The 24,619-nt window shown below is 40.5% G+C and overlaps 2 protein-coding genes and 1 long non-coding RNA gene across 3 annotated transcripts; 2 read left to right on the forward strand and 1 right to left on the reverse strand.

The window, feature by feature from the left end:
- Positions 1-2,173: 2,173 nt before the first annotated feature.
- pmm2 (phosphomannomutase 2) lies at positions 2,174-12,899 on the reverse strand. Its single transcript, XM_053419168.1, has 9 exons — positions 12,756-12,899; positions 10,576-10,743; positions 9,082-9,193; positions 8,912-8,988; positions 6,417-6,508; positions 6,180-6,279; positions 5,747-5,822; positions 4,312-4,427; positions 2,174-2,862 (listed from the first exon to the last, which is right to left on the reverse strand). The coding sequence occupies exons 1-9, from the start codon at positions 12,882-12,884 to the stop codon at positions 2,758-2,760; spliced, it is 975 nt and encodes a 324-aa protein (XP_053275143.1). The 5' UTR covers positions 12,885-12,899; the 3' UTR covers positions 2,174-2,757.
- On the forward strand, positions 4,206-17,602 carry LOC128437139 (uncharacterized). Its single transcript, XR_008338169.1, has 3 exons — positions 4,206-4,459; positions 14,506-14,634; positions 17,186-17,602. It is a non-coding gene; the product is annotated as an uncharacterized LOC128437139 (long non-coding RNA).
- A 3,192-nt stretch (positions 17,603-20,794) lies between these two features.
- On the forward strand, positions 20,795-23,281 carry LOC128437134 (high mobility group protein B2). The gene is made up of 5 exons (XM_053419170.1): positions 20,795-20,934; positions 21,703-21,862; positions 22,090-22,238; positions 22,336-22,510; positions 22,651-23,281. Exons 2-5 carry the CDS (start codon positions 21,716-21,718, stop codon positions 22,807-22,809), a joined length of 630 nt encoding a protein of 209 aa, XP_053275145.1. The 5' UTR covers positions 20,795-20,934; positions 21,703-21,715; the 3' UTR covers positions 22,810-23,281.
- The last annotated feature ends 1,338 nt before the right edge of the window (positions 23,282-24,619 follow it).

Below are 24,619 nucleotides of genomic sequence, written 5' to 3' on the forward strand. Positions count from 1 at the left end.
TTCCAAATGGGGGGGGAAATTTGATTTGCATACATACTATTCCTCTGGAAAATGTTACTTTCTGTCTGTAATGTCTCCAGAGAGTGTTAGACTTTTCAAATGTGTATGTTGATCAGTCCTACATCAGGTCTGCCAGAAATCCCCCTCCTTTGTGCTGAATGGAAGAACAGAAAGCAAGTTAGACAGTTACTGCTTTGGAAAATGTCAATTGTTGTCTAAAATTATCTTAAAACATTTCTTCCCTTGTTACTTAAAACTGTAACACCCAATGAAACAATCCTCTGCCACTCAGGGGTCGACATGTAGCTTAAGAAAAATAAAATAAAACATGCTCAAACCAAAGTAGAGCGATGATCTTAAACTATAATGCTGACTCTCCATAGACACTTTTATATAATACAAATCCTTGCTGTGATGGAGATCAATTAAAGATCAAATAAATGTCAAATCATTTGTCTGACCAGTATGAACAACTTAGGGACAGGTCTTCACCAGAACAAATTGTGAACAAAAATATTCATGTTGGTAACAAAGGCTGGACTGCAGTATTTTTTATTTTTGTGTGCAATATACATTATGTCAAGGCATTATTGTTTTTTCAGTGTACTGTATAACATTGTACAATAATCTACCCTCACATCCACCGAATTCCTCAGACGAGAATGTGTCAATCATGAGCTCCTGTTTAACCAGTCAGATGTGAAGTGAAGTTTCAGATGTTATGTGAGAACCCTGATCAGACCTGGTATAAACAAGCATGTTGGGTGTCTGTCTTCAGCAAGTGTGGTCACAGCTACAGGCAAAGACCATATTGCTCAAGATGTTTGGCACTCCATTTAATCACCTTTATTTGTTTGAAAATTAACACACTACATCTTACACAGAGGATGTCAGCTGAATTGGAGGTCCGTCAGTGTGGCCCAGGCCACATTCACACTGTTAAAATAATGTGGCTTCTTGCATCCCAGACCACCTCTGATGCAGTCTGAGCCATCAACCAAACATATGCATGTTTATGCCAGGTGTGAACAGAGCGCTAGAGCTTACCTATTCAAGCACATTGTCATGTCACTGTATTAAATGCCTGAAAATGAAAACCTATTGTGGCTCTATGTAATGCTTTAATGGCAGTGACTGGGTGGTGAAGAATGCACTTTTTCTATTTTGAACAGGCTCTTACTGAGAAGTTCATCGTAAGGCTTATGTTACAGTTGAGCAGTGAGTGTCACCTGTGGTACTGAATAAAGACGGTGATTCATTTATTTTTAGCACATTTATTGGTATGAAGTCCAATTTGTAATTATCGCCTTTAAGAATAAAGTCATGGAGATCACCTACACACTCAGCAGAGGACAAACATTTGTTGTGGATTCAGAGCTGTGGAGCAGTGTGGTGATTACAGCTGAACTGAATTGGAAAACACAAAATCTTCCTAGGCTCCTGCAGGAGCTGACACGGTGGTGTAACAGTGATGTGATGACAAATGTCAGTGCTACTGTATGTGACAACACTTACTGAATCTAATGAGCTGTGTCTGTGGCTCCACTCCCTCATAACGTGAACATTTCACTGTAGCCTGTGGTGTGTATTTATGCGCGAATGTGTATTCTGTATTTACCGATGTAAAAGAGCTATTAATAAAATCACTGTTAAAAGGGAAAGAACTGCAACATTCCGGGTCTTTGGCGTGTCAACAAATATTAAATATTTTCTGATTTCTCACAATCAGAATCTTGCTGTCAATTGTTATCCATTACCTGTGATGTGTTGAGACCGTATTCTACAACCAGCATTAACTAAGAGTTTTCCTCAATACCCAACAATTACTACTAAATTATATTAAGGTAGCTGCTGTAAATGAATTACTATCTTTACTCATTCCTCAGTAATAAATAAAGTGTATGTTCTTGTGTAAAATACAAAACTACAGAGTCGGTTTGAATTTAAAACATCTACTTCAGTCCTTTTCACATTTCAATAATTTCAGTCAGTCAGAGAAGGGAAAAGTAATCATTACTCCTGATTCAGCACTGCCAACAGGGGAGGAATACTTTTTGATTTTCCGTCCCAAGCCTGGGACTTGATATCTCAAGAATACCTTCAGGGAATTTCGTCAAATATGGTACAAATGTTCACTTGGAGCCTGATTGATCAGCATCAGTTGAGACCCATACATTGTAAGTCTGTCTTTATTTCATTTTCATAAAGTTCACATCTTTTACAGCATCATCTTTTTACAAGTTATTTACCAGGTGGAAACGTCATAACATATGATGCAAACATTATTGCTTTTCAGATACATTTGCAGAATTCTTAAGTAAGGTGCCATAATATATTATCCATAAATTACTGAACATTATACATAATCTTATTTATATGTCTTGCAAAATGTGTATCCTGTTGTTGGATTCATCCACTGCTGTCTACTCTGATAAAACAGCCCAATGATGCTTTTATTCCTTTTTTTTCTTCTCTAAAGTGTAGTCTCAGTCAGTCAACCCCTAACTGGTGTCATTTCCATAACAATAAAGAAAAGGTTTACTGTTCTGTTAACCACTACAACACAATCCCAATAAGTCACAGTGGGTCACAGTGGGTCACATGGGAGTCGGGTTTTGGATAAAATCAGATTCAGAGTCAGATAATATTAGCAAGAAGTACACAGGATGACAAATCCAAGCTACAATCGACTATTAAACTAAAAATATTTCTATCCAACAGAAAAAATATCATAAAATCTGTCCTATCACTTCTCTCTCATATAAAGAAAAGCTTCTGACAAAGCTGTCGTGTTTCCTCTGGACACGAGACTTCATGGCCAATGGTCCGAGGGTCAGCGTAGATCTCGTAGTCATTTCCTCCCTGTCGCGATGTAACATACGAAAAAAAGAGATTTAAATTCAGCTACACTGAGAATTAAATCCAGTCATCTGTGTAATCTGTGGCTTAAAACATCACATTCTCCAGCCAAACAAGCATTTTAGCTCCGTATCAGAAATAATCTCTATCCATGCTACCATACCTGAATGTCATACAGACATTCTCTGGAGAGGTTGTATGTGTGAACACAAATCTCAAGTGCCAGCCTCCGGACTTTCCTAGTATTAAGTACACAGAAAGTCCGGAGGAGCTGCTGTGAAAGCAGGAAATCCTTTGCATTATTCAACGTGAGCGAGTGGGTGCCCTGATGACATTTCTAACACGACAGACAAGAAAATGGAAAATACAAAAAGAATACAAATATCTCAGCATGACAAAGCGGTGCCATGCACGTAGAAGACACAGAGAAAGATATCAAGAGTGTTTGGTTGATAAGGCAGATGTCGGTATTGATGTGCTGTGATCGCCGCAGCAGAATTTACGCCGGGTTCACACCAGAGGCGGAAGCGACGCCGAAGCGTGGCGTAAGCGCAGCGACAAGCCTCTGGCTCCCATCCACTCCCAGGTTAAACCTTTGTGCCGGTCACACCGGACGCTTAATCGCTGCGCCACGCCGCCGCGGCCTAGCGCCGTGAAGCGATCGTTTCGGCGTCGAGTCTATTTTTTTCGCTTGACGCGAGCGTATCGCGACAGGAAACACACTGAAAAATGATTTTAAACGATATAGATGACATATTTTATATGATATAAATGATCAAATATGCATCCCATACTTTGTATTCACGTTCTGTTGTCTTGGAGTTTTAATTTTACCACTTTTACCAACCACATTATTTAATGTCCCCCTCTGCCCATCCACTACAGCCACACAAGCAGTCATAAAGATACAAAAGAGAGGTGGGGGGGGGCTACGTATTCTCCACATAGGCTTGAGTGGAGAATACGTAATTTACCCTCGACACCCGACATTTAACGGAGCAAACAGCGGAGAAGTTCTTCAACATGGATGACATTAAATTAATCATTGAAGTGGAGAAGTAACTTGAGTTGTATGATTCTCAGCATATGTTGTATAAAGACAACACCAAAAAAGACACATGTGGGACGCTGTTGCAGTAAATGTTGGAGCAACAAGTAAGTATATGTTTGAAAAAAATGATTAAATGCCGTTTTTACTGCAGGCTGATAGCAGCAGAAGTATGTGATATTATTAGTAATGCACGGCGCTTCGGCGTCCGGTGTGACCAGCCAAGCACCGGCGCACCAGGGATTAGCGTTTACGCCACGCTTCGGCGTCGCTTCCGCGTCCGGTGTGAACCCGGCGTTAATACCTTACATCCTGCCTTGCACCACTGTATTTCAAAGAATTTACGTGTCAGTTCTGAGAGCCATAGTCATACTGTGCTGTTCCGCAGTAACTAACATACTCACAGGTTTGGTCTTGTCTCCAAAGAAGTGAATGGTTGAGTAGTTGTCTTTCTCAACAATCCCGAGACAGTACCTCTTATCCCAGCCATCAGGAAACACATCAAAGCTGATCTGCCCCCCTGCAGAAACATGATGTGGAGAATTTACAGAGGTAAGTGAGAGAGACGTCTGTGAATGGCTTAACCGTTTGTTTCCTGATGCCCGGGACACACCATGGAGCTGCTACTGCCAGAGCTGTTTTCACATAGGGTTTATGGCTATAAATGGTCAAGTGTGCGTGAGACATATTTCACCAAATCTCTATTGACATCTTTAGCTACTTTCAGACATTGACTGAACTCTGCATATCTCCTGTATTTCCTCCGGAGGAGTTACATGTGTGAACGCAAATGTTAAGTGAGCACCTCCGCAGTTGGCAGCGGAACTGTTTCCGCCTGGTGCCTAGTTTAAAGACCGTAGAAAGTCAGGATAATCCGATGTGAGAACAGAGTGGGGGATCCCCCTCTGGATTCACCATGCTTCTAACGCGCGAGACAGAAAAACAAAAAGAAAACGCAACTCCCGGTGAAAAAGCGGGGACATTGATATTGATGACATGGGGTCTGAACCAGTGTTAATTTTGGCAGCTATTTTTGATTTAGTCTTAGTCTTTTGACGAAAATGAAAATTAGTTTTAGTCACATTCAGTCATTTTTATCCTTCTTAGTTTTAGTCTAAACGAAAACGAATTACATTTTAGTCTAGTTTTAATCACATTTAATAGCCACATTAAACGCCTTTTCTATAAAAACATATAGCTGCAGCCTAATAGCTTAAAAATATATATTTATTTTTAAATGTGAAAACAAAAAGTGAGAGCAGGTCAGACTGGAGGCGAACACAAAAACTGCAGCTCGGTTCAAACCAACTGCAGCTTCTGCTCTTATCAAGAAGCTGTGGCGCTGATCTCTGAGCAGCTGAGACCAGAGAAACTCTGTGTTTTCACTGTTTCCACTGTTAAGAATCAGTCAGTCACTGAGCGGCTGCTCCACGGGAACGAGCTCTGCTTTCACTGTGTCTCCCTGAGCGAGTGCACGGGGCGGAGCTACGGACCAGTGCGCTATCTGGGAGCGCACAGGCACACACACACACACAGACACAGACACACAGACTCACTCGCCCGCTACTGATACTTCATGACGGCCTGATACGATGATGTTTTAAAATTATTGTGACTTAGTCAACCACCAACATTTTCGTCTCATCAACGAAAGTTCAAATAGATTTAGTCATAGTTTTTATTTTCAAAGATCCGTTTTCGTTACGTCTTCGTCTCGACTTCGTCATGGGAAAAGGGTCGTTAACGAATATTTTTCGTTACAGTTTTCGTCAACGAAATTAACACTGCTCTGAACAGGGTCCTAGTATAAATGACAAATACAAACGTTGATTAACTTACCAATTGAAAACGAGAGCCCTTTTCCTTTGAACTCCTCTTTTAATACGGACACAAACTTCTCTCTGATTTTCTCTGTCTGTTAAGAGAGAAAAAACACTAACAATCCTGCAGGTGCTGCATCATAGTCTGTTTATTTTGTTGTTGTACTGTTTCGAGCTGGGGAGCTTGTAGGGCAACTGAACATGAGACTGTATATATTGTTGTTTTATGTCCGATTGTCGTTTTATGTCAAATGCACCAACCACCCCAAGTCAATTTCCTGTATGTGTGAATACACTTAGCAATTAAAAGAATTCTGATTCTGAACCACAGCAGCAATGAGCTGAAAGATGCCGTTATCACTGAAAGTCACAACCATTCACAATTCAATTATTTGATCCTTTGTTAAAAACTAAATATTGCTGAGTTCAGTTAGAGTTCATGTGTGTTGTACCTGGTCAAGCTCATAGAATTCTTTCCTCTCTTCCTGCGTACAGCTGCGTCCAATCGGGGAGACGTTCAACATGCCGTTACGAAATTCAATAAATGTCCCCCTGTAAAACATTACAATTTTGTTCCCATCAGGCTACACCATATCATTACTTACCATTACTTTTATAGGCTACCACTTTACAGATTTCCATTACACATCCATAACCAAATGTTAATAATATGAGGAAGATGTGTGTACCTCTTCTTAGGCAGTTTGATCTTGGCCATGTAATTGAGAGAGAAGTTGATAAAATCTTGCAGTAGCTCTTCTCCCATGTGGGCCTGTATGGACTGAAAACAGCAAGCAAACAAAATGACCAGGGGCCTGTCCTACAAATCAAGGTTACTGGCTTATCAGTGAAACTTCATGGTTATCCTGTGCTATGAAAAGTGGTGAAATGTAACCCCATGTATGTCTACATGGCAACGCAAACCTGCTCTGAGCTTTTTTGTTTGGGGTTACCTTGGTGTTGACCTGTATAAGCACCACCCCAAGCACACAATCTAGTTCGTAGATTTGCACATTTGTAGGAGCCAATTGACATTGGAACGAGGATCGTGAGAGGCTGGTAGGTTTATATACAGAGAATGTTTTCTATAAGATTGTTACCCTGAAAGTTTCCTATAAGAACATGAGGGAGGTTATGTGATTACCATCATTTCATCATCATATTGAGATCATATTAACCGTCATGATTACTTTATCTTGACCTTAAACATTCTCTTCTCTTTATTCGATTATTTACAGCATTATATCAGACATGAGATGTTTCGTTTTTTTTTATTAATATTATCATAAATTATTTCAAACTACAAAATACAGCTAACAACTAGGGCTACGTTGTAGCACTTGCGGGCCCGAGCACCCGCACGTTGAAGCCTGTTGCGGTCGGTGGAGAGAGCGACATATGACGAAGCGCGCGTCTCCGCGTTGCATGCGTTTTGCGCACTGCGGCAAGGATCAACGATTCACTTCCTGCGTCCGTCACACTGTGAACATTTTATGTAAATCGAATGTTAGTTGTAAAACAAAGCTTACTTCCTGTTGCCAGTAGGTGGCGGCATCACTATTATTATGCACAGACATATAGATCTGTTCAAGTAGGCGCTCTGATGTAGCGTGAGCAATTTTGTGTCAATTGGACAATGTTACCACAACGTAATTTTCACACTGATCAGTAGGTGGCACTATGACCCTGAACTATTATGTATATATGGAGCTGTTCAGGTCACGATTGTGATCATAGGTCAGTAGTTTGGAGCCGGTTGGATAATAGTGAGTGGTTTAACAAAGTACTTCCTGTTTCATGGCGAATCAGTAGGTTGCGCTGTGACATTGAGGAAATATTGACACAAAGAGCTGTTCAAGCTTGGACTCTAAACATGTGACAGAAGTTTGGTACTGATAGGACAATGCACAGTGGAGTTACGACAACATAAAGCAGCCAGGAGCAGTTCATCAAAGTATAAAACATGTCACTTCCTGTTGCCACCAGGGGGCGCTGTGATTTCAAGTCATAATTTCTGTGTAGATGTCATCAGGCCGGAACTCTTATTTTACGTGTCTACTTTGGAGTCGATTGGACAATGTATGTCCGAGAGACAGAACCTTGTGTTTTGATGGCGTTTAATCAAACTTTGACGCCACGGTCACACCGCCTTTAAACCATATGAATATCTTAGGGGGGGGGGGGGGCTCTTTAACATAGGGGGAGGATGTTGATACACACATGTAGTTTGAGTGAGATAGAGCCATGAACACTGAAGTTACAGCAATTTCGTGTTTCACGGCGAGTTGATGAACTATAATGCCAAGCCATCAATATGGCGTTTGACGCAAAGTCACAGTAATCTTATGCCTTCATTATCATTGTCTTGAGACCAATTTGATACAGTTTTACATGGTTGAGGTCAGTGGATGAGGAGGAATACACCCAATTGTAAAACATGCAAAAAACAAGAGATTTCATGTTGCCACCAGGGGGCGCTGTGATTTCAAGTCATAATTTCTGTGTAGATGTCATCAGGCTGGGATTCTTGTCTTACGCATCTAATTTGGACTCGATTGGACAATGTATGTCCGAGATACAGAACCTCGTGTTTTGATTGCGTTTAATCAAACTTTGACGCCACGTGACGTCACACGGTGTGACGAAAAATCTATCCCTAAATCAGTTTTTATCTCCATCTTGTTGTGAAACACTGATCTCAAATTGAAGTTAATCTGATGAAAGCCCAGGACAAGTATGTCAAAGTAAAAATGGTGAATATGGCCACTAAATAGAAAATGGCGGGCTTCCTGTTGCGTTTTTCATAATGCTCTGAGAGACTTTTTTGTGCATCTGTTCATGATACACCACTGCCTTCATTTGTGAAAGCTAAGTGAGGGGGCTTTCCATAGGTGGCGCTGTTGAGCCATTTTGCCACGCCCATTTCAAATTACTCGAGAATACAATTACTTTTTTGGGCTTCGTACTTCCTGCAAATTTTTGGTGGAATTTCAGCATGTCTAGGCCCTGAAAAAGTCCAAAAAGGGAAATAATAATGATAAGAACAATCCTTACAATTTCCATAGGGTCCTAACTAGACTGACTGTCATTTAGGCCTGTGGTAAAAAGCTGTGGACTTCAAAAGCATCATCCTGCAAATACTGAATGACAAGGTGAGGTTTGGACACATTAAAATCAACCTTACCTGGATAGAAAGTAACTGCCCATTTCCATAGGCCACAAGGCCATTCTCAGCAAACACATAGTCCACTCTCTGGATCACTATACAACCCGACAAGCAGAAAAGTGACAGTCAAACTTACAGCATGTTTTAGAAAAAAATTAATTGGAACACATCAGAGCCACGTATCTCACCATCATCTCCAAGCTGCTCCTTGATCTTGCTGAGGTCTGACCCTCCTACCACTCCAACTCGAACCCGAGTCTTTAGGTTGTCAAGGAACTTCTTCATGTCAGGGGTCACAAGCTGAAACAGACACCACAAATAAAATAAGACCAATAATAACCACAACACTTAATCAAAGTAATTCAAAGAAAAAAAAGAATGCTGAGGAAGTCCACACTAAATTGAAGAAAGAGTCAATGAGTCCGGTTTGCATATTAAACTTTAGTGCTGGACATTTTTATTATAAATATACACTGCTCAAAAAAATAACATTTTGGCAGCTCAAGGGTCATTGAATGTGCTTGGACACAGCTGACGGCAAGCTCCTAAAACACCTGATGGTGTGTGCAGAATTTCGGCATGTTGTCTCCTGCAAAGCCTATGGCTCATGGCACCCCCTTACCACCTGGAGCAAAGCCACAAAAAAGCTTGCAGGGCTGCAGTGCTGGCTCGCTACGCCTTAGTTAAAAGGGCTTATTTCAAAATGTATATGGAATAAACTAGTGAAATAATTCACTCTTCCTTATGAGTTTATCCCAATTATTTTGAAGCAAATAACACAAATAAATCTGGATGTAGATTTTAGTGTTTTTCTATAACCATTTTTTGGCTTGTATTAGTGTTTTATTTTTTGTAACCAAAGTTATTGTTTACAAGTATTATTTTGTTCTTCGATTAAATTTTGATTAACACGTTAAGCTAAACATCCCCATCTGCAGGGGTATTTAATGTGCCCACACCCTTTAGGCCATAACCCCGTAGTGTGGCAGTCTCCTATTGGCGGAATGACACTATTGATGGGACCATTGCAAGGTGATCTAACCCTAATCCTTGTTGTTAAGGTCCACGTAACCATGCCTTGACAATGAATGTTTTTTGACAATTACAAAGAGAGTGCCTTGGAGTATTTAGTATTTTTTGTATCTGCAAGTATCCTGTTCCAAAAAGCACCTCAGACTTAATTTTAGGCCAGGAAGTTCTCCTTCTCAACCTCTTTAGAGGGTCCTCGCACTGTTAGAGCTATGGCCTTAATAACTTGCGACACTGGTGGAACAGGTTTGACACTCCATCGGAAACACGTCTAGCATCCGGGTCCTTTGAACCACCTGTGCGTTTATTGTGTTCCTGGTTTTGTGACTGCGTGTCCGCATGTGATTCAGCTTTACTAAGCTACCTCCCGCAACTGCTGTGACCAGTCAGGAATCACTGAGGCCCTCCAGGATTTTGGTTCCGTCATGTTTCACAAGAAGCTCAGTCATCCTTTACAGGTCTGAGACTGGTTAGCAAAGCTGCACTTATATATCCAAAAGCAGACTAATAACCTCATCAATATAAAACAATAATGCAATCTGTTTAATAACTGCCCGACTATAAACCAGCTAAAGTTATTCAGCCTAACTAGGTTTCACTGCCGATAAGGCACAGAACTACAATGACTACAAATGTTGAGTATCTGTCTTTACCTGTCTTGCGGCTGTAAGAGTTCCGTCAACATCAAAGAGGCAGAGTGTGCGCGTGTCCATGTTGGCACCACTCATCTTGTAACTGTTGTCTAACAAGGCACGGTCTTCTTCTTCTTCTTCTTCTTCTTCTTCTGCCTGGAAGAAGCTTCCCGGCAGACTAATTGCTGCCTCCCAGCGGTAGGGAAACATCACTGCAGTTAATGCCCTCAGTTTATATCTTGCTATATCAATTTGTAGTTTTAAGGAAGTGGAAGACTTCCCCAGCTTTTCTCCTTATTATATCCCATCACCAAGCAGTGTTTTATAGAAAAAATGTCAGTACCCTGTTTGCCTATTTCTACAAAAAGTTCCCTCCTTTCTTTGGCATAGAGTGGACAATACATCAGAATATGTTGGACAGACACCAGGACTCCACAGTCACAATTTCCTTTACCTTGTCAATTTGAGTTTGTCTATTCGTGGCTTTGATACTTTATTGACAGGTTTAACTGTTGCTTGGATGTTATAATGCTTTCTTCCTCTGATGCCTCCATCCCACTCGTGTTACCATATCTGATTCAGCGTTTCAATGATGATGCTACGACACTCCATCCTTCCAAGTGGCCCTTCTATATTTATTGTATTTCTGCCTAAACTTGCTTTTGCTGTCCTATCTGCCACCTCAATGCCCTCGACCCCAACATGTGCTGGCATCCATTAAAAAAACACGCTACTTCCCAGCCTCTCCAATTAAGAGACCACATTAAAAGCTCCCCAACTATATCTGGCCGAGCTCTTTTTCCCTCTCCCCCCACCAATGTGACTAGGGCAGATAAGGAATCTGTGCACAGTACAACTTGATCCCATTCTCCATCTTCCACCCAGCACAGCCCCCACAATAAAGCAATTAACTTTGCAGTGAATATTGAAATCCCATCTGATAGTCTTCTACTCAGACAGATTTGAACCTGGGGATCAATCAATCAATCAAATTTTACTTGTATAGCCCATATTCACAAATCACAATTGTCTCATAGGGCTTTATCATGGTGAGACATCCTCTGTCCTTAACCCTCAACAAGACTAAGGAAAAACGATTTATAACTTTTTTTATAATTTCCCCCACATTTTCTCAATATGTCAATTTTTCATCCAACCATACTCCTAAAAACGTAAAGACCTTAATTCTTTCAAGGGGTTCTCCATATAGCCTGCACGGCCTCATTACTGGCCTTATTCCACCGTGAAACTACCTCCTTCTCTTTCCTAACTCTTTCATTTGAATATAATTTACAGCCGCTCTTCTTATTACATGACAAAATGACCTACTCCGCTCTTCCACACTACGTTCACTTATGACATCTCTCAAATCTGCCAAGAGTTGCTCTTTGAACATGTCCCAGTTAGCTTTGTGAAAGTTAAAATCCTTAAGAAATTGTCCTATGCCATCTTCAAAACCCTCCCAAAACTACTTAAAATGGGGAAATGGTCACTCCCCATTGAGTATATTCAGCTGAGGCTAAAGTTGAATCTATTTATACAAAACCATTTACAACATGAATCCTCGTCGGTCTTACATCATTCAGCTTGACAGGTAAATGGTTATCTAGAAAAATCTTCTAAAATTGGATTAATGAGCATTAAAATCTCCTGACAACCCCACTGGGGACAGCACTCGAGCCACTATTTCATCAAATTTTTTCATATCGCTCTGGAGACAAGTGTTCTAATGATTTATTACTAAAAGATCTTCCTGTTGAGCTCTATATTTCTATCACAACACACTCCTGTATTGAATTCTCTCCCTTACAAATACTGCACATACTCCTCCTAAAGTATTACGATCTTTGCCGGACAAACATATCCTGGTAATACAAATTTAAGAGTTGGTTTCAGCCATGTCTCTTTTACACATATTAACCCTGGTTTTTCTTTTAAGGGATCTACAATTTGTTTTAACTCTTGCCCATTGGCAAGAGTCATCATTTAGTGTCATCATCTTCCTCTGTTCGGCCTCCACTTGTTTTTACCTTTCCTTCTCTAGAAAATACATGTCTGTAAAGTATAGATGGCTCAACCCCTTCAATTCCAAGGACCCTCTCAACAGTTTTCACCACACTTCTAAACATAACATTATTTTTTGTCTGCTTTATGTCACACAAGACCTAAAAGATAAAGGTTAGGAAATTTAACTTGTTTACCACCATTGAGTCTTCTGTTACACGTGCTACTCGAGGGGAGCCTTCCCCTTCCTTCTTCCTCATTTCCTCTGCCTCACCACATTTGGTAACTTTTTCAAGAGCCTCAGCATATGTAGTGCCTTTCTTCATCTCTCTGTACTGCTGTACTTTCATTGCATGCTTATACTGCTCACACTCATGACTCCCAGCAATATGTCCTCCACCACAACTCCCTGACTTGAGCACCTACAATCAAAAACCTCATGTTTAACCCCACATTTACCCCATTTTCTAATTCCTTGACATGCAGCTGCAACATGACCTTAAATCTGGCATTTAAAACACCACAGGGGCAGCTTCCTATATACGGTAGATGAACTTTAAAGAACAAACATCCCGGAAAGACTCGTTCTGGGAGAACTTTTCACGAAAAGTTAACAACACTACTGTTGAGTCAAGCTTAGCTCCGTCACAAAAAACTTTTATCTGAGTAGCTTCAGAGATCTTCGCACAATCTACGCCTCTGACCAGTTAGTCCATGGAGATTTTAAGTGAGACCCCATAAATCACACCTTTCGTACCATCCTTACTACTTGGAACAAATCCTTCCACTCGCCTCTTGAAACAGCCTTGGCCAACTGAGTAGCAGGCTTGCAAAACACAAGTAGTTTCCCATCTGCAAGAATCCTTGCATTTAGAATCTAACCAAGCCCTTCCTACAATGCCTTGGCAAGCCGATGCAAGGCAATTGTTTTGTTGTGCTCTGAAAAACTGTTGAATTGAACCAAACACTCCACATGCAGCCTCGGCGCTCGGCTCTCAAGTCCAATCTCCGCTTCGCGTACCTCAGTCCAAAAACAAGGCTTATCCACCACCACCAACTGGACTGTTTGGAACAAGAAATTATGCAGGAAAATAAACTGCATCCTTAGCAAAATCTGTGTCTCTTAATAATGTCACAGTAAATGTTGCTTTCTGTTTTGAATCATGGAGTTTTGCCTTCCTTAGTGACCAAAAAATTTGATTTCTCTTGGTATCATATTTCCTGATATGAAATGAAATAGTAGATAGTAGGTTTCTGTCATGGCATCTACCAGTTGGGGGGCTTGTCAATTAATTCCATGCAATGTTTGGTTGGGACCTGTATGAAAAGTGATGATGCTTTCCTCCCTTCGTCACCAGCCCACCTTCCTGTTTCATTAATGTCCCAGTACTCCTGATATGTTGATTGTGCATATGTCCTATAATGAATGTCTTTGCTCCAGTTTTGCTTAACTGAATTTGTAGTTCAACTTGCTTAATTCTAAGTGTTTGTATGGCCTGAATATCCACCTGCTCATTTCCCTCCACACCTACATGACCAACATGGGTAGGGTACCTTTACTATCAAAGAGCCATTTTGCCCCCTTCCCCCCAAATAAGTTATACTGTAAATATACTATAGTTTGTTGCATTTATGAAATTATAGAACGACATAAACAAAACAGTTGACATTTATTGCTATTTTTGTAACACAAAACACCAAACTCTTTTGTAGAGAAGAAGAAAATACACTGGCAAAGGCCTACTTTGAAATAAATGAAACACAGAACTATGCAGTCCTATTTGTGGGAAACGTATAAAATAAGAAGTAGCCCTCTGAAAAAAACAACAACATATAGCTGCAGTTTATAGCTTAAAAAGAGTACACATAAAAAAAAAGGCCAGTTTGTATTCAATCATGACTAAATCAGTTTCCGTGTGCTGTCATCTCCGCTGTTTTTTCCCTCAGCCACGCACAGCAATCAACCGTCGGGTAATAGGATTCGACGCATTTTTTAGTTGACGAGCGCTGACCACTGGGCTGCTGTGACCAGAGAAATTCTGTGTTTTCACTGTTTCCACTGTTAAGAAGTAGTCGGTAAGTAACCCTGTTCACCGGCTACTGCTTCACGTGAACAAGCTCTAATGTCATTATGTGTGTGTGTCTCTCTGAGCGAGTGAGCAGGGGCGGGGGCGGAGGGAAGGAGCCCCGGGTCCTGTGTGTATGTCCGCTGTCTGGGAGCGAACACAAACACGCATTCGCTCCCTCCTGGTATTTCATAATGGCCTAATACGATGATGATTCACGATGTGAATGTGAGTGAACGTAACGTTCAATCACGTTCACATTGCCAATAGTTTTGTGGTGGATACTGATACATGAGCAATACTGTGGCTTTTTCGTCTGTGCTAAGCATTTCAATGTCTCAGCCATAAAGAGCAAACAATCATTCTTATTCGCTATCAGATTTCCCCTTCAACTGATCGCATCTGTTACATTTTCCTGTCTCTTTGTCTGTTCTAACTGTTTGTCTCGATACCTGTGTGTCTCCTGAAACCTTTCTTTACTGCATCTGCATAGTAGCCTGGATGCCAGACGAATTTAGCCCCGCCCACAACATTTGAGGTCGGGAAGTTCGGTCTGGAGTCGCTCCGTTGGGGAGAAATTATGCCAGAACAGAAACTGTTTGGACCAATCAGATTGTCAGGGCGGGCTTTATCCGATGATGGACAGATGATCAACAGTAACGTAATCAACCACGTCATCAAAGTGCGACAAGTCCAACATTAAGCAACAGCGTCCCAACATTTGTCTTTTTTGGTATTGTCTTTATACAACATGTTCCGAGGATCATACAACTCACTGTACTTCTCCACTTCAATCATTAATTTAATGTCATCCATGTTGAAGAAACTTCTCCGCTGTTTGCTCTGTTAAATGTCGGGTGTCGAGGGTAAATTACTTATTCTCCACTCAAGCCTATTTGGAGAATACGTAGCCCCCCCTGTCTCTTTTTATCTTTATCACTGATTGTGTGGCTGTAGTGGATGGGCAGAGGGGAACATTTAATAAAGTCATTGGTAAAATTAAAACTCCAGGACAACAGAAGGGGAATTCAAAGTATGGGATGCATATTTGATCATTTATATAATATAAAATATGTCATCAATATCGTTTAAAATCATTTTTCAGTGTGTTTCCTGGCACGATACGCTCGCGTCAAGAGCAAAAAATAGACTCGACGCCGAAACGATCGCTGCACGGCGCTAGGCAGCCTTGGCGCAACGCGGGGCTTCAGCCTCCGGTGTGACCCGCACAAAGGTTTAACATGGGAGTGGATGGGAGCCAGCTATTATTTAAGGCTTGGCACTGCGATTAAGCGTCGCTTTGGCTTCGCTTCAGCGTCCGGTGTGAACCCGGCGTTAGTAAATAACTCACAATGCGTCGCTTAACATACGTCACATACTACGTTGCTCTTATTGGTTGTAGGTCTATCCAATTGAGACAAGAGGCATTCTTTTTTCTAGTTCAGTTGAAACACGCCCCATAATCACAGCCCATTGGAGCGGTATCAGATTCACATTCTGACTAGAATTGTGAGAATGACAACGTCAGGCTATCTGCATAGCTGATTCCCTGGGCAACCTTGACTCGCTGTACCTCTGCTGCTTTCTTACTAACCTTGCACTTACATTAAGCTGAGCGGTGTTCCCCTCCACAATTGCAACATTCCAGCTATGACCCCTCTCCTACAGATCTACCACACCCTTGCACAGGCATGCACATGTCCTTTTAATTCAGTTTCTTCTTCTTCTTTGTTGTTCAGTAACTGATCTCAAGAGTTAGGTTCTTACTTCTGTCTTTTCAAAGATGTTGTATCTTCACAGGACCTTGTCTTGTTGACCTACATGGTGAGGAGTGTGGTGGCAAGAGAGAAAAGAGAGAACATTCAACACAAACCTTCACATATTTTTTGGGGATTGAATGAAACAATTGTGTGTGTACATAAACTTGTACAGCCTCACTATAGTTTAACTGTTGTTTAAGCAGAAAATAGTTGACATTAACTTCCAACCATGCACTTAATTTCTGTCTATTTAAAAACCAGAACTTGCTTCATATAATATTACAATGCTATACAATTTAGCCTCATGACAAAACAAAACATGGAAAAACTGATTCATGCTTCGATCTTTATTAAAAATTACTACCGCAATAGATCTTAAACCTATATCAGATTTCAGCTGCAAGATTTCTGACCGCCCAAATGTAGTTAATCTTTACACTGGCTGCCAGTAAGCCACGTATATGATTTTAAAGTTTTAGGCCATTGCTTATTTCTATATATACCATGAATACATAACAGACATGATGGTACAAAATAAACCTGTGAGACCTGTGAGATCTCAGGGGAGTGGTCTGCTAGGGGTTTGCAGGGCAAGTGGAAACAGTATGTAGTCATGCAGCATATGGGGTCATATGCCTGGTTGTAGAAATGCCCCAACCATTAAAGTTTATACATCGAGATGCAAAAGCTGTTTTGTTCACAAGCGCCTTTGACTGAACTATTTTACCAAATCCAAGGTCATTTCATCATTGTATTTGATTTCTTTGATTTCTTTGAGTCCCTTTGCCTTATCGTCCGCAGATCCAGAGCCGGCTGATCATGCTGGCTGATCGTAATGGTGGATCCTTTATCGTGTTGGAGGCTGATAATGGTGGTGGACCACGACCGAGGTGGCAGCTGATGATGGATCCTAATTGGCAGCAGTGGACAAATTGACTGTGGACTATAGTGGCACTCTCTGAGTTTTCTACGTTCTTTTTACCCTGTTTAAATGATTTTTTTTTTGTTTAAGGTCTTTACATTTTTAGGAGTATGGTTGGATGAAAAATTGACATATTGAGAAAATGTGGGGGAAATTATAAAGAAAGTTATAAATCGTTTTTCCTTACTCTTGTTGAGGGTTAAGGACAGAAGATGTCACACCATGGTAAAGCCCCATGAGACAAATTGTGATTTGTGGATATGGGCTATACAAATAAAATTTGATTTATTGATTGATTGAAGCATCGTGCATTTGCAACATTTGCAAGATCTAACGGCTTAATGTAGTGATTCTCAAACTGTGTGGCGTGGAGGCATAACAGGTTTGGCGCGCGACCGGGAGGGGGCAATGTGAGGCGGAACTAATATTATAGCCGAACTAATGTTTGGACGTCCGCATCTCTTTAACGGCAGAGCAGTAAACAAATCGCTCTTTCACCTTAGACAGGGGTCGTCAACCTGCGGCTTCAGCCCCTCTGCACTGGCTCCCTATACAGTGTTGTGCATGTCGCGCATACACTCAGGCCCCTGGGCTCCGCCCCGCCCCCACTAACTCGCTCAGAGACACACACAGAAGATCAGGGCTCGTTCGCTTGAGGCAGCCGGTCAGGGACAAACAAGAGACAGTGTTCAAAAACCCAGTTGAAAAGAAACTACAATGAAGCCTTTCTTGCTCTTGGGTTCACAGTCAATGCGGTAGAACACGAGGAGAGACCAGTGTGTATTTTATGTCTGAAAACTCTATGAGACCCTACAAATTAAGAAGACACTTAGAAACATTACACCCCAGGCACATGCGTGTGTTCGTTCTGGTTGAGCTTTATCATCTTAGTAACAAAGTGATTATTATTGAATTCAATTTTTCTCTATTATTGAAAAAGTACAGACTGATGGAGGAATGTCGTGATAAATGTCACTTAAAGTACTTCAATTAAGTTAAATTTAAGCAAAGTTATGTCACTATTTTTTGAAAAAGTGACAAATGTCACAAAAAGTTGTTTGAAAAAGGGATTTTATATGTACATCAGAAATTCCAGAAAGTAATGTGGATTTATTGTTCATGTGTATGTTATGTAAATACACATGTTAAACTTGGCCCATTTTGTCATAATTTTGTTGGGGCAGGGGAGCTGGTGGGGCATGAAAAATATTCGAGCTCCAAAGTGGGGCATGAGAGAAAAAGTTTGAGAACCACTGGCTGAATGGGAGGGTTGTAAATAAGAACTGACTCAGTAGGGTGCCCAAACCTGCCCAGTTAGTTGCATTGAATAAGTTGCTTGACTTGATAGGGAGTACATTTGCAACAAGCCATTTGCCCAAACAAAAGAATGTTTTGTTCTAGTTTTTCTTTGACATGCATTTGCTACCTGACCTGAGAAAAAGAGCCCATCTACTTTATGCATGGTTGCATTCTAAAAAATGGATTTGAGGGGCTGCTGTGGGGATAGAGCAGTCGCCCTCTAACTAGAAGGCCTGTGCAGATCCCAGTCTTCCCCATTCTGCATGCCAAAGTGTCTTTGGGCAAGATACTGAACCCCAAAAATTGCCCCTTCTCATAGAGAGTGGCAAAAAGTGTACTGTAAAGCCTTTTGAGTGGTCAACATGACTAGAAATATAGATATATAGATATATTTATAACAAATCTGCTAAAACAGAGGATTTTTCTATCCACCCCTACTGTTTAGCATATACGCAACCTTCAGGGGTTTCATTTTATTTCTCATTTATTTGTGTTCGTTCAAATATGTTCACTGTTTCTCTGTGTAGTTGCTTCATATAGACAGTATTTTGGTGTTTGATATTGAAATGACTTCCTACGAAAGACAAACAGGTTAAAGAGTAGCTGATTAAGTTTGTGATAATGTAAAAATAAGCCTACTTACTTCATTACTGAATTGATTCAGTGCAGTAAAATGTAAAGTTAAACCTATTTCAAAGATGCAGTAAAACATGTTTTATTTGGTGTTAAATGTTTCTTCCTCTATTTATTTAGCTGCAGATAGTCATAATGGCACCATCTTCATGCAACACTGTAGTTGGTAGATTAAAAAAACATATTAATGAATGAATATCATCAGATACAGTTTTGCAATAAAATAAGACCTTCTTACACATCGGTCATGAATATCTTCTGCATCTGTTATGTAATTGTAATATTGTCGTAGAGTCTACAACAACATTGTGTCTCCAAAAACTGTGGGCGGAACTGTCTTTCGAACAATTGTTTCCAGCCGTCTAACAGTCCTTGGGACACAGCTAAAAATAGCTTGACCGTGATCCTGGTACGGAGCAGGCAAGCGCTGAAGCTTAAATTACCATAGCTACTGAGCAGGAATATTCGTTGAGAGTTGAATACCGTTCCCCTTGCGACACACGAACGAACGGACAGTGTACATTTACGTTCACCACTATTTAAACATGAATATTTGCAACACTTCCTGTAGCCTATCCGTTTCAAAATAAAAGCATTCAACCGTTTATGTTCTGTCTGTCTCCCTTTGAGGAGAACCACGGAGCTGAGGTGTTGGGTGTGCGCTCACAGTAGTAATTTCCGGTTTAAAACTCAATGACGCATGAAGATGTTTTCATTATATACAGAGGGAACATTTAATCATTACCTACTCACAGGATATAACAAACAGTTGAATGAAAATGAAAAAAACGGGACTGAAAATTAAAACAATGTAATAATTTGAGGAATATTCGAATAGAAAACCTTCACTATGTGGAGAAAGTGGTATTTGTGTAAATTCGATGTGGGGGGTGTAAATGACATTAGTTTTCGGGTTTAGTTACGATGATATTTTGAGCTGAACATATTCGCTCAATATGGTTATTGTTGACTGGACAGATGTGACGGGGAAGAAATCTGGAGTTCAGACAAATGCTGATTTACATCGCTTCTGAATCATGTCATGAGAACACAATAGCTGTTATGTTTATAATATTTACATGTGTGTTTCCAGGTGCAACTACAAGGTTGTGAAGCTTAAAATGTATTGTTGGGCGGCATTTTCCCTTTTCTTTCACAAAGGGTGGTGCGATGTTCCCTATGCTAAAGGAGATATGGTAGAAAGCATTAACGCTCCTTTCTCTATACTTTTGAAAATTCGATCAACTCTTATTATGGCGGAGAATGAAATATTTCCGGGTCATTTCAGTCAGTTATGAATGTTTCTGAACTATAGACTATCCGAAGGCTCCTTCTCCTTCTCCTTCTCCCTCTCCCCCTCCCTCTCCCTCTCCCTCTGTCCTCCAAACACCAGTGACTCCGACCGAACAAAGGGAATTTCGCGCCGAAAGTTTAAAAGCCCAGGTCAGCCAATCAGGGTACAGATAACACATACAAACATGATGTCTTCATGTCACGTAACAGAGCCAATCACAGCAGCGTATTTCAGTTATGTACTACGTTTCAAATTTAAATATCCCGATCTAACCAATCCGCTGAAGGCAGGGCGGAGTTGTGGAAGTAGTTCTGCTTAAGTTAGTTCAGCCTCACAGTCAGTGAAAAACAGTTGCTCTTTCCTCGTCACCCACTCGTCAACAATTTGTCTTACTGCAAACAGGTAAGGTCCACTATTTTACATCTCTAATATGCAAACGGTACCGTTTAAAGTAATCGGGGTTTCTACAGTGAATATATGTTATGTATACGCCGAATGATTACCGTATGTTAAGTTAGTGTAAGAGGACATATTTCTTTCTAAGCCGTTTATGTTATATATAACATAGTGACCGAAAATGTCACCGAGATGAAAGATGCGTATATGGGGTCATATCAAGCCATAGTCGGCAAAGTTAAGCCTCTTGAGTCGGTCTAGTTTAATGATGTTGCGATAAGTATACAGCGTGCAGTGACGACGCCATTATGTTTGCTAGCTTAGCGCCGCACCGTACGGAAGGGCCTCCCGTTTAAAATTCGAATCGGTTGTGGCTGCTTTGGTTGGTCTGTTTGTCAGTAGCCTTGAATAGTATATTGGTTATGTCACATTATAATTACCTAATACTTTAATGGGGAAGTTTTTCGTGTATTTAGGTTTGGGCGGGAAGATACAAAATGGAGTCTCGTGCTATTTATGCAGAGAGACTGAAATCCGATTAGAGACTAAAATACCCCTGAGTGCCTGTTTACCCCATTTCTGCTGCCGTAATGCTTGTGCAACGACGCTTGTGAACCTTTACCTCGGGTGATGTTCTTTATATGGAAAGTTAATTAATATAAAGACACGGCCGTTTTAATTTTAAGAAAAATAAGCCGTGTATGTTTGACATTTTGCCTTAATCTACTCCGATGGTTACTAGTTTTTGACAATGTCATATTTCTCTGTTTGTAGATTGAACGCCGCCATGGCAAAGGACCCAAATAAGCCCAGAGGAAAAACCTCCTCCTATGCTTTCTTTGTTGCGACCTGCCGTGAAGAGCACAAGAGGAAACACCCAGGGGTCGGTGTAGGCTTTGCAGAGTTCTCAAAGAAATGCTCTGAGAGATGGAAGGTAAGCTGGATAACAATTTTGAAAGTTTATTCCAATTTAGTAATTATTTTAATGGTAAATAAAGCAAATAATAAAGTTTTTTTTATTTGCCGCTTCCCTGCCTATTTGAAGTGGAAAGGCCGGTTGCAGTACATAACATCATGCCACATGCACCTCCTTATTGTCAAGAGTTCATAATGTAGTTTGTGACATGGTACTGATTTTATAAAAATATATATATTTTTAAGACCGTGTCAGCCAAGGAGAAGGTGAAGTTCGAGGACATGGCTAAGAATGACAAGGTCCGATATGACCGTGAGATGACTACATATGTTCCACCGAAGGGTGCAAAAAAGGGCAAGAAGAAGAAGGACCCCAATGCCCCAAAGAGGCCCCCGTAAGTCTTCACACTGCCTGACCATTTAGTTACACACAGTTTCATATAACTGACTGTATTCTGGTGTTTTGACATTAAATCAAATTTTTCTTTGCAGCTCTGCTTTCTTCGTGTTCTGTGCTGATCACCGTGCCAGAATCAAGGAGGAGAACCCTGGTATCACCATTGGTGACATTGCCAAGAAACTTGGAGAGTTGTGGGGTACACAGACTTCCAAAGACAAGGTTCCACATGAAGCAAAGGCTGCTAAACTGAAGGAAAAATATGAGAAGGTATCTATGGTATTTTTCATGGTGCCTATAACTTGAAAATTAAAAGCACTCCCTAATTATATGTTCTGGATTAGCACATTATATATCCACATTTCTATTGCAATGCAGTTGATTGAACATTCTTTTGTGATTTTGTTTAGGATGTTGCTGCCTACAAAGCCAAAAGTGGGTCCGGAAAGAGTGATGCTGGTAAGAAGAGTGGCCCAGGTAGGCCCATTGCCAAGAAAACGGCACCAGCTGACGATGACGATGATGAGGACGATGATGAGGACGATGATGACGATGACGATGAGGACTAAACAATTTGTTAATGCATGTGAAGTCTACAATATGTTTTTTCAGCATAAGTATGTTTTGTGCATATGATTATAGCCTGCTGTCCCTGTTGGTCGGCCTCGGTAGGATACCAGACCTGTATATTTTTTTTTTTTCTTATTCAGGGATTTAGTTATTATATTGTCACGTAGCCCCACAATGCTCCTCCACTGAACAAGGCTTTGTAATGTATTGGATCTTCATTGCTACCTGAACCAGGTGACTTTGATAATATAATGCACTGACAGTTGGCAGCAGCAAATCTCAAGTTTTAAAGTTCTTTCTGGAAACACTGCTTTATATTCTGTTAAGTGGTGCGGTTTCATCAGTCATTTTACTTTCCAGATTTATCTGTAGTTAGAACAAGTGTTTGCAGCCATTTTAATGTGGAACATGGAAGAGTTTCGTGTAGAATGATTTTTCTTTTCTTTTGTAATAAAATTTTGTATATTGATATATGGTTGTGGACAGTCATTTGCTGGTTTGAATATTTAAAAGCTGCTTTTTAATCCATCAAGGCCATTGGGGACCTCTGGTTTAGGATTATAATGGATTCTGTGTGGATATTATTCCATCCTGTTAAACTAGTGTAGATCTGTTATGCAGGCTTTAACACATGATATAATAACTAAGTGAAAATGAATGATGTTTTAGAATTGAGCCTGTTATACCTGTAAACCAATGTAACAATTCAAAAAAACAGTACCAGTAACATATTTCCCAGGTAATCCTAATTCCACCATTTGAGTTTGGTTAATGAGATGTAGGTTTGGTTATGCGCTTTCCACTTTACACTATTGAATGTTTTACCTGTTTTCATTCCACAGCCCACTCTCGCAGCTCAGGCTTATAGGTGGTCTAAATAGGTTGTCTGACACATTTGGCGACTGTTCCAGGATGTCACCCACCTCTCACAATGTTAGCTATGCTCCAGATATCCCACATGACCCCCTCAGGATAAGTGGCACCGACAATGGATTATAAACCCTCGGTATCGGGGGCTTTCTGAGTTTTGATCTTCGCCTTTATTTGAGGTCCTTGTAGAAAATCTGCAAACTTGCAGTGAACAATAACTAATTTAATTTACTGCTCATGGTAACCTCTTTATTCATTTGGCAAAATAAAGTCGCACTTAAATATTTACGTGTTTACAGTATATCTGAAGAGTTAGTCACCAGATACTTCCATTGTATGGGATTTGGCTGCAACACTGTTTACCCCAGACTCCAAAAGTGTTTTTTGGTAAACTATCTCTTAAAGATTAGCGTGAGGATTTGTCTTTAAATTTGGGACAAACATTCACTTAGCCTTACAATGAACTGATTCAATTTTAGTTGTGAAGGTGAAAATCAAGTTCACAAGACGCTATGTTGTCTTGAACACAAAATTACATTTGACAATTAAATTCACCTGGAGGAGACATCTTAAGACCAGCTCTAGGTCTTCTAATTTAGTAAAACTGTTCACTTGGACTCAAGATGGATGGATTAGATGTTGGTGTGTGAGGTTGAAAGGTCCAGGTCACATTAGCCTCACTTTCCTGTGAATGTTATTTATTATATGGAATTTAATTACATCTCACACAATTCACTTGGAAGCACTGATTATATTCTGGTGCTCAATGTCACGGTGGCCTAAAAAAAATAAGTGATATTTCAAGTTTTTTTCAGTTGTCACATAGGCTCAAACACATCACATTGACCTTATATTAATCTGGGAGTGAAAGTATGTAGAAATATGTACTTGGAAACTGTAATGGTTGTCGGGTGAGGCATAAACCACGCTGTAATTCTA

The sequence above is a fragment of the Pleuronectes platessa genome, chromosome 3 (assembly GCF_947347685.1).
Source record: "Pleuronectes platessa chromosome 3, fPlePla1.1, whole genome shotgun sequence".
In the NCBI taxonomy this organism is placed as follows: Eukaryota; Metazoa; Chordata; class Actinopteri; order Pleuronectiformes; family Pleuronectidae; genus Pleuronectes; species Pleuronectes platessa.

What these genes read in the sequence shown, in the direction of transcription:
- pmm2 (XM_053419168.1), bottom strand. Translation starts at nt 12,884, where the DNA reads ATGAAGAAAGGCACTACATATGCTGAGGCTCTTGAAAAAGTTACCAAA. An exon ending in ATCAAACTGCCTAAGAAGAG is followed by an intron (nt 6,280 to 6,416) that starts GTACACACATCT and finishes AATGTTTTACAG; the next exon opens with GGGGACATTTATTGAATTTC. An exon ending in AATTCTATGAGCTTGACCAG is followed by an intron (nt 5,823 to 6,179) that starts GTACAACACACA and finishes CTCTCTTAACAG; the next exon opens with ACAGAGAAAATCAGAGAGAA.
- LOC128437134 (XM_053419170.1), top strand. Translation starts at nt 21,716, where the DNA reads ATGGCAAAGGACCCAAATAAGCCCAGAGGAAAAACCTCCTCCTATGCT. An exon ending in AATGCTCTGAGAGATGGAAG is followed by an intron (nt 21,863 to 22,089) that starts GTAAGCTGGATA and finishes TATATTTTTAAG; the next exon opens with ACCGTGTCAGCCAAGGAGAA. An exon ending in TGAAGGAAAAATATGAGAAG is followed by an intron (nt 22,511 to 22,650) that starts GTATCTATGGTA and finishes GATTTTGTTTAG; the next exon opens with GATGTTGCTGCCTACAAAGC.